The sequence below is a fragment of the Pediculus humanus genome, genomic scaffold (assembly GCF_000006295.1).
Source record: "Pediculus humanus corporis 1103172107399 genomic scaffold, whole genome shotgun sequence".
NCBI classification, from domain to species: domain Eukaryota; kingdom Metazoa; phylum Arthropoda; class Insecta; order Psocodea; family Pediculidae; genus Pediculus; species Pediculus humanus.
The window spans coordinates 239,179-249,584 of NW_002987024.1; the positions used below are offsets into that span (position 1 = coordinate 239,179).

General features: G+C 22.9%; 2 protein-coding genes across 2 annotated transcripts in view; both read right to left on the bottom strand.

The window, feature by feature from the left end:
- Phum_PHUM047690 (uncharacterized protein) overlaps nt 1-872 on the bottom strand; it is a gene marked incomplete at both ends in the record, with an annotated part of 7,417 nt that extends 6,545 nt beyond the window's left edge. Inside the window, 3 exons of the mRNA XM_002423252.1 lie at nt 67-116; nt 204-456; nt 542-872. Coding sequence (XP_002423297.1) covers nt 67-116; nt 204-456; nt 542-872 — 634 coding nt within the window. The remainder of the gene's footprint in view (nt 1-66; nt 117-203; nt 457-541) is intronic.
- A 4,232-nt stretch (nt 873-5,104) lies between these two features.
- Phum_PHUM047800 (Phospholipase A-2-activating protein, putative) lies at nt 5,105-8,747 on the bottom strand (the record flags this gene model as incomplete). Its single annotated transcript, XM_002423253.1, has 13 exons — nt 5,105-5,395; nt 5,489-5,632; nt 5,732-5,853; nt 5,966-6,118; nt 6,222-6,404; nt 6,534-6,723; nt 6,831-7,023; nt 7,143-7,277; nt 7,438-7,582; nt 7,655-7,813; nt 7,938-8,168; nt 8,251-8,444; nt 8,614-8,747. 13 exons carry the CDS (start codon nt 8,745-8,747, stop codon nt 5,105-5,107), a joined length of 2,274 nt encoding a protein of 757 aa, XP_002423298.1.
- Nucleotides 8,748-10,406: the final 1,659 nt, after the last annotated feature.

A 10,406-nucleotide genomic window follows, 5' to 3' on the forward strand; every position in this document is an offset into this window, starting at 1 on the left:
AAATGTCCATCTATCATGCTTAATTTTTTGCCACGTTCATAACAATGGATGCTTCTGATAAATCACATATTAGTAAAACTACTCCTCTAGTAGATCTCGAAACGTCGGCTAATTTTCTGAGATAAAAATTAAAAAAATAAACAAATTTTGTTTGTTTTCAACGATTATTGTGGGAACGCAACTTTTTAAAAGTAATAAATTACCTAAAAATATTTTGAGGTTTATGAGTTATCGGCACAACTTTTGGATTTAAAGGCGGACTATCCAAAATGGAAGCGCATCTTGCTGCTAATGAAGGAGCAGCCATTACGGTAAACGAATGCCAATGAGTAGCCAAAAAAACTCCTCGAACGGCTTCCAATAATTGTATTTCACTCGGTTCCAATCGGATTTCAAGTAAATGTTGCTGTTGAAAACTTCCAGGAGGACTTGGATTACCACCTCTGGCCCAGAGTACTTGAAAAAAAAAAAACATTTTTCATTATTTTTCACATTCATTACCGCTAAGAAAAAATAAATAAATAAATAAATAAAAATTTACCCGGAATGTTACTCGTGATTGCCGCCAACGACACTGTAAAAGCAGCCGGACTTTCACCAATAACCAAAATGGCGACGACTCTTTTTTTATCAAAAGAACTACATAAAACTTCATAAATGGACGAGGAAAATCGTCCGGAATTGGGTAAAACGAAAAAAAGTGGAGCCACGGAAATATTATAATAACGATTTAACGAATCCAATATTAAAAAACTGTTTGGAATGCTTGACAAAGTTTTATTAAATATTTTTGAATACGATGGAAAATCCCTTTCAGAAAAAGCAACGGCTATATAAACTTGTATAAATTTTGGAATTTTCGGCATGAGCATTTTTATATCGAATTTTCCCTTATGTGATTTATCCAAGGTTTTTATTGAATAATCAACTAAATTTGATATATCTCTAGGTTTTCGGGTTTCTTCAAAATCATAATTTTTTATCAATAATATAAATATTATTAAAAACAAATTTAAAAAACTTATCGAACGGAAAGACATAATCAGTATCCAAATTATTAAAAAAATAAAATAAAATAAATGAAATTATATATGTATAAGGCCTCGAAAACTTAGAGCCTTAATAAATATATTATTATTATTATTATTATTAAATTTTTAACAGACGACAGCCCAAGGGCAACAAAAACAAAAAAAAAACAATGAGGTTATTTAAGGCAGGACTAGGTTTAAGGCCTCTACTTTCTACATCAAACATTTAAAAACATTTAAAAGACCACCACCACCACCACCACCTCCTATATAAAATTTTCTTTTTAAACAAATCAACAAAAAAGAAATTATTATTATTATTATTATTATTATTTATTCGTTATATCATAAAACCTGACAAGGTCATAAAAAAAAAATTTCGACCATTTTTCCCTAAACGAATGGAAAAATCCTATTTAATGTCATCTAAAAAAATGTTTTTTAAATTCCATTGCGAGGAGTTTATTAATTATCCTTTTCGTTTTTATTTTATTTTTTTATTTTTGTCTACTGATTATTATTATTATTATTATTATTATTAATTAAGAAACTAAATGGAAACCCGAAAATAAATAAATTATGGACGTGAAATATTTTTTAAACAATTAAGAGAAAACAAGAGATGACTTATTTACTAATAAATCATATCAATGTGCCATCCGGTTATTATTATTATTATTATTACTATTTATCCTCCCCCCGTTTGTTTTTCTATTGGAAAAAAATCTGAAAAGAAAAAAATTTATATACATACCTATACATATATACATATTTTTTTTCTTACAATTTTAAATTATTAATAATAATAATAATAATAATAATGCAACTAAAAAAAAAGAAAGAAAGAAAGTTGAATTTAAAAAAAAAAAAAACCAATAACATAATTTAATAAAATCGAACAACAATAATTTATTATTCTTTTCAACATAATAATAATAATAATAATAATAATATTAAAAGGAAAAAAGGAAAAAAAAAAAAAAATTTTGTTTTGTTTAAAAAAATAAAATTAACTTTTTCATAAGCAAACATCAATTGAATTAAAAAAAATTATTTTTAAAAAGAAAAAAGTTCTCGAAAGGAGAGAGAGAGATAGAGAGATAGAGAGAGAGAAAGAGAGAGAGAGAGAAAGAGAGAGATAGATAGATAGAGAGAGAGAGAGAGTGGCAAATTAAAATGCATAAAAAACATTGCGAATTGGAAAAATAAAAACCTTTTTTAAAAATTAAAAAAAAAAAAATTTTCCTTCCTTTTTTTTTTTGTAATTCGAGAATAGTTGAAATTATTTTATATAAATTTTATTTTATTAATAATAATAATAATAATAATAAATTATGGTTTTTTTTCGCCTCCCTTTTTCTCCCTTTCCCCCTTTCCTTCCTTCTTTCCTTCATTTCTTTCTTTCTTTTTTTTTTTTTTCACTTCACACACAGACAAACCCAATTGTCATCATCATTTTTTTTTTTTTTTTTGTTTAAATAAAATTAATTTTATTTAAACAATTTTGTAAAATTTATCATTATTAACAAAAAAAAAAAAAAAAAAAATTTGATGCCAAAATTTTATCCGAATACAACAACAACAACAACAAAAAATTTTCTTTTCTTTAACATACATCCATATATTTTCTTTTTGCCATTAATCAGTAGCCATTAAAGAAAAGAAAAAAATTTACATTTAAAAATAATTTTTTTTTTTTTCCCCTTTTCTATTTGTGCATTATTATTATTATTTTTGTTAATACAATGATCATTATCATTATTATTATATATACTCAATTTATTAATTTAAAAAAAAAATAAATGAGAATGAATTAAAAAAATATTCAAATTAATATCGAAATACAAAATAATAATAATAATGATAATGAAGCAATTAGTTAATTTCAATTTTTTTTTTTTTTTTTTAAAAACTCGTTTAATAATAATAATAATGAAATTTTAATAACGTTATTTATTAGTTAGATACGTTTTATAATTTTTTTTTTTTATTATTCGTCAACGATCGAATTTTATTTTATTTAAATAAAAAATAATAATAATAATAATAATAATAATAAAAGTTAACGATCCGTTAAATTTTTTTTTTTTTTTTAACGTTTAATAAAAACGTTTTTTAACGACGACTCATTTTTTTAAAATTTATAATTAACAAATTATTATCATTAGTATTATTATTAAAAAAAAAATTCTGTTGGAAAATTGCAATAATTTTCCGTTATTATGATTTTTACACAAAACCGAAACTAAATTTTAATTATTTATTAAAGTTAATAATAATAATAATAAATCAACCGAATCATCATTTTTATTTTAAAATATTTCATTATTATTATTATTATTTTAATATTACAATAACAAAAAAAATATAAATATATCCTTTCGGTCAAATAATAATAATAATAATAATAATAAAGAATAGACCAAACCTTTTTTTTTCTATTTGTAAATAGATAATAATCCTCCTTAAGTTAAATATTTTGTTTTTTTTTTTTTTTTTAATAATAATAATAATCCATGTTACAATTAATTACAAATTAAATAAGACGTACACGCACTCACGCACTTTTACATTTTCGTACATAAATTATTTGATTGAAAAAAAATAACGGATATAAATAAAAAAAAAATGAAAAAAAAAGGCGAAAGGTCTTTAACTATAAACAGGTCACACTATCAATACAAGATGATACACCCCATTATCTCGATGACACTGTAATGGACCAGATTCCAGGATAGTTTTAATAAAGGCATGCGCTTTTGGAGAGAGAGAGAGAGAGAAAAAAAAAAAAAAAGAAAACATCATCGATTTTCCCAGGACTTCCGAAAATAATAATTTTAATACTACTACGATTTAAACGTTTCTTTCTCTCCCCCTTCTCTTCAATTATATTTAAATTAAAATTTAATAATAATAATGAAAAATATTATTATTATTATTATTTATCGATATTGTTTAAAAAAAAAAGTTTATTTATAATTAATTATTTTCCTTTTTTAAACAATAAATACTTAAAAAATTGTTTACCTAATTACTTTTTCTTTATTTTTTTTTAATAAGAGCAATAAAAAATTTAATTATTTATTAAAAATAAATAAATAAAAATAAATAAAAAAAAAAAAGAAAAAGCGTTTTAGGAGTATTTTTTTTAATATACATACATAAGAAAAATAAATTTTTTAAAAACAATATCGTTTAGTTAATTTAAAATAATAATAATAATAATAGTAAAACTTTGAAAACTTTTTATTTTATTAGATTTTAATATAAAACAATATAAAATCGGTCCAGTTTAACTTATTTAAACTTATTTGTTTTGTTTAAAATAAGTTTTAGCAAAAAAAAAAAAAAAAAAAATTTTTTTAACGACATATTTATTTTTTAAATTTTCATAATTAAAGCCTTTAAAGCATAAAAAATATTTTGATTTTTTAATAAATAAATAAACTCGTAACGTTTACAAGTTTCCTTTTTCGGTTAAACCAAAATAAATTTTCTTTTTTTTTTAATTTTTATTTTATTCCGCCATTTTAATTTTTTGTTTTACATACAAATAAATTATAAAAGTCATTTTAAAATTCAAATAGTAAAAGAAAATTTTATTATTGTTTAAATTCTCTCTCCTACATTTTGTTTTTCTTATAAAAACCTATTATTATTATTATTATTATTATTATTATTATTATTATTATATTTCTTAATTAAATTTAACCTTTTTTCAATATTGCAATTTAATTTTTTCTTGCTTTTCGTCACGCCATTCAATTCATTTTCTATAATTTTTTTAATAAATACGATATAAAATAATAAAATAATAATAATAATTACCAAACGATTTAAATTTTTACGACGAAAAAAAATTAAGAAAAAAAAAATTAAAACATTTTAAATTTTATTAACAGCGATTTGGCAGTTGCATTTGAGCACTTATTTATATATTTTAATAAAAAAAAAAAAAAATTACAATTAAATTGCAATTGAAACATCGACCGTATTGATGATAATTTATTTATTTTTAAAAAATTAAAAATTAAAATTTTAAAGCTTTTAATTATATTTAAATTACGAATTGATCATTGTAAAACTTCCAATATGTGGTGACAACATTGTTGAATTTTCGCTCCGTAAGCGGAATCGTTTTGAAATTTCAATAAAAATTCTTTAAAAGCGGATGAATATTTTTTACTGTCTATCATGTCTATGAGTAGTGTTCCTAACGCGACCAATGCTCTAAATAATGCTTCCTGATCGGTAAATCTTGACAAAACGTTTTGAATGACGACTAAAGTTTCGGATTGACCATCCGGAGTTTCTGAACGTCTTAACATGACTGATATGTTCAATAATAAAGTACTCATAGCGATCTAAAAAAAAATTTTTAAAATAAGGATAAATTATAACATTTTTTTCTTTCGATAATAATAATAGTATTTACATTCACAAACACACATACATACCTGTATTGGCTTGCTCAAGGGTGGTTTTATATTTTCAATTATTGATAAAAGTCTTAATTTATTTTGATACGCTAATTTAAAACCGGGTTCTTCCGAGATCATGTTTGATAAGACACGAAGAGCTAACATCGTATTTGACATAGCCTGTTTTATTAAAAAAAAAAAAAAAAAAAAAATCACGTAATAATAATTTATTATTTGAGAAAGAAAGAAAGAATAGAAAAAAAAAATGTTATTACTTACGCCAGAATCAGAACTTATGTAATTCATTAATTTAGGAATTAATTTATCGGTGCATAAAAGTTTATTCGCTTCGAAATTTCTTATTGATAAACGCATGACATCCAAAACGGGAAAAACTAATTCTAGAAAAACGAAACCGTATACTTTTAAAAAACAAAAAAAAAAAATTACAAATTTACATTGCTTTAAACAAAGCTCATAATCAAGTGCGTAAAGTTCAAAAGTCATTTTTACCTTGAGGCCATTCTAATAATATATTTAACGTTTCGATATCCTCGACTGTACAATTTGCTCCCGACTCGCAAGTTTTAAGCAAATTTTCAATTTGACTTTTACTGACCTTTAAACTTTTCCTTTCTATTTTATTATTAAATTCCATGAGCTTTTCTTTAAAAAAAAAATCAAATACATAATTATATGTTTGGTTAATTTTAAATCAAACAAAGAGAAATTTAAAATTGTTACTTATATTTATCGGTTAATGATATACCTAAAATTACATTGACGTTGGCTTGATCGAATTTAAGAAATTCTCTTTGAGGAAAATATGTATTTAAAAAAATATTATTCTCTTTATTATTTTGATGTTTTGAGGTACTTGTCATATATCCAGAATCCCCACTTCTTGATTCGCCAGGGCTGAAATTATTTCCGGGTATATATCGTCCTTCTCCTACCGTTTTAAACAAATTTATTTAATTATGTTGATAAAAACATTTAAAAAATTCAAAATTGTCGGTTTTAAAAAATAAAGTAATAAAAATTTTACCCGTAAAAGGATCCACAAAACTCGATGAATTACCGATGGCACTTTTCCCATATCCGGAATTTCTAATAATAAAATTGGCAACTTCATCTAAAAAATTTTGACTTAAGTTATTATCGTGAATAAATTTTTGAGCAGCGTGCCACGGATCATCAGTTTTATTATAAGGCAATTTTAATAATGGTTTTCCAGGTTCTACATCAACGCTAAACACAAAATCGTACTCCTAAAATCAAAATATTTTTGGAATTTTACACGACTGCATTGACATTTATTTCTTTTTAAGTCAACGAAAGTAGTAGTAGGTATTCGAGTAATAAAAACAATAATTACTTTTCCTTGGTAAACTTGTTTTCCAGTTTCATCAACTCTATCATTTTCCACGGAACCAGTTACATTTCCAATTAAATTCCATTTCCGTTCGTTTTCAGACCACGTGTAAGCCAATACTTTACTCCCTTCTCGAATTAATTTAGTTTGACCGTCTTTTAATCCCTTTTCTAATAACGCCTCTTCCCCTGGTAATCTACATAATTAAAAACAAATAAGTTTTTAACAAAGCAAAGTTTTCAATGAAAATTTCTTTGATAGATTTTTTTGATAGACAATATGCGGGCTAACTAAAGAAAACTCATTAAAACTTACTCGGAAATTTTAATTCCTTCTAACTTTTGGGCTGAATTTTTTTCTGATTTTGAAATTTCTTCTTCATATGCTTTTAATTCGTCTTGGCTTGCTTGTCTTGATGTATCCGTCGAGAAAACACGTACTACTCCATCACTAAAATTTTTTTTTTTTTTTTTTTTTAGAAAAGTAAAATCGAAAAATGTTCAGACAATTATAAATTAAAATAAATTTAAAGGGTATTTAAAGTAAGAAATTAAAAATTAATTTTTCATCTTCAATTGTAATTTTTTTAAAATAAAAAAATATCGAATACCTGGAACCAGTCACAATATCTCCATTGGGTGCAGTAGTAACACTCCAAATACTATTAGCAGGAATAGGTATTGTATCGACTACTTTTCCATTCATCCATAATTTGACAGTACTATCTTCACTACTAGTTAAAAAACTTGTAGAATCTAAATTCATAAAATATGTATAATACAAAACCTTACATACTATATAAAATAAAAAAATTTTTTAAAAGTTACCTATGTAAAATATAGAATAAATAAAATGACCATGACCAAAGAATGTGTTTAAACATTGACCAGATTCTACATTCCACAACCTAATAGTAGCATCATTTGAGCAACTTAAAATTTGTTTTGAAGCTGCTAGAGCTAGATCTCGAATACAATCAGTGTGACCTAAAATTATAATACAATACTAAAAAGTATTCTCATCATAAATAATTTCTTGAGCAATATTTCAGTCATTGCAATAAAATTTACTAAAGAAAATATGAAAAACTTAAATTAAAGGTTAACACACCTGAAAGGGTATTCAAACAAGTTCCATTTTTTGACCAAATTTTAATTGTTTTATCGGCAGAGCCAGTTGCGACAGTACCACAAGGCAATTGAATAACTGACCACACAGCAGCTTCATGACCAACAAATATGGAAAGAATTTCAAATGATACTAAATCCCATAGTCTAGCACTCTGATCCCAAGATGAACTTAATATTGTATTTTCCTGAACACCAGGAACAATTTTACATACTGAAAAATCAATTTAGATAACATCATAAAAAATTCTGAATCTTATTTTAAATCTTATCTAATCTTTTTATGTAATAATTACCCGTATTATTGTGGCCATTCAGAACTTTGAAAGGATTAGTTTGAGTTCCATCAAATAACCTAATTGCTTTGTCATTGCTACCGGTCACTATTACACCATCACAATATTTATTACTGGGAGGAACGTAGCAAACACAAGAAACAAAATTATTATGCGATGAAAACGTCAAACATTCTCTGTAACCGCATCCCGATCTAAAATACACAAGTAAATGATAAATAAGCAAAAATGAGTAAAATTAAATTTTTTTTTATATTTTCGGTAACGGTAAACGGTACATTTTAATGCTACCATCATACTATTATCGCATTTTTGAATCAGTAAGCTTTGTACTCTTACTATTAAATACATTAATTATCTTACTCATTAGGAGCCCATAATTTGGCCGTCATATCTCTAGACCCAGAAACAATTTTACCATCTTTAGTAACTGTCACCGATCTAACATCACTTTTGTGACCATAAATGGCACATGACAATTTATAGGGTAGTGCCATGATTAATAAAATAAAACAAAATAATTAATTTTGCTTAACTATTTTTTTCGGCAAAATAATAAAAAGCAGTCAAGCTTGTAGTAAATTGTATAAAAACTACAATCGACTTGTTGCAGTCATAGAGAAATATTAACATATAGGCTACTACTTAACCGCCATCTTGACAAAAAAAATGTCATCAATTCTAATATTGACATTGAGAAATTATAATTTTGTAATTGAAAATATTATATTAATTAAACGTACAGTATAAAAGTTTTAAATTCATTTTACTAAAAAAATTGAAAATCTACTTTTTCATTGAAATAATTAATTAAAGGCTTAAAAAGAGCCAACAATTTTAAGATAATATTTAAACAAATTTTTATTAATTAAAATATTTTTAAAGAAATATATACTCGAAACAAATAAAATAACGATTATAAAACTTTTTTTTAACTTATACTTTTTAACTTTTATCAAAAACTATCATAAAACAATAGTACAACCTTATTTCCCTAATTTACTATCTTAAAGAATATAAACCCATAAAAAATATGTACTTAAAACTACCTGTTTACTGAAATGGGATAAATTAATAAATTTTGATTGAAGTTAAAATAAAAAACTTATTATTAATATACTATAATCATTTCTTTTCTTTAATAATTAACTTAGAGGTAAAACAAAAAAATTTAAAGACCTCCTTATAAATTCTGTTCATTAAGTCATGTATAAAAATTTTATATATAAAAAAAAACTTTAATAATTACTTTAGTTTTTTCTTTCTTTTTCTTTTTACAAAATTAAAATCAAAATAAAGGAAAAAAATATTTAAAAACTTTTCTTTTCTTTTTTTTCATATTTAAATAAAAACAAAAAAAAAAATTTTATAAACAAGTAATAAAACATAAAAAAATAATTATTTAAATTCATGCAAAATAAAAAATAAACTAAGAAAATATATATATAAATAATAATATTAATGATAAAAATACTGCATGTTACGTAATATTCGTTTTAAAAAAAAAAAAATTTAACATCGTATTAAAATATAATTTTAATACAATATAAATAAATAATAATAAAAAAATATATATGTGAATAATTTTCCAACTCGAAGAAAACGTCAACAAGTTATTTATGGAGTTTAAACATAACTACTAATGATCCCCAAAATATTTTTGTACAAACTGAAATAAAAAATAAATTTTTTATAATAACTAAAGAACGAAATAAAAAAAATATTAAAAAATTTAAATAAATAAACGAAAAACCTGAAACCTATAATTAATATTATACTTATATACAAACGAACGAGTAAAAATTTAATATATATATATATATATATATATATATATATAAAAACAAAATGTCTGACAAAAAAGCCTAAAATTAAAATTTTTTTTTCCATATCAATAAACGACATTAAATTGTTGATAAATAAAAAAAACCGACTAACAATTAAATTTTTTTTTGTTTTTATCAGAATCTAAATTAAAAACGAATAAAAAAAGTTTAATAATCAGTATTTTCAAACAATTAATTGTTTTTTTGCTATTATTTATTTATAAATTATAAATTTTGGCGCCATTTTTTTTTAAAAACCATATTATTAATATGAAATCATTTCCATTTAATTTAACTTAAATTATTTAATTAAATAAAATCAAATATATA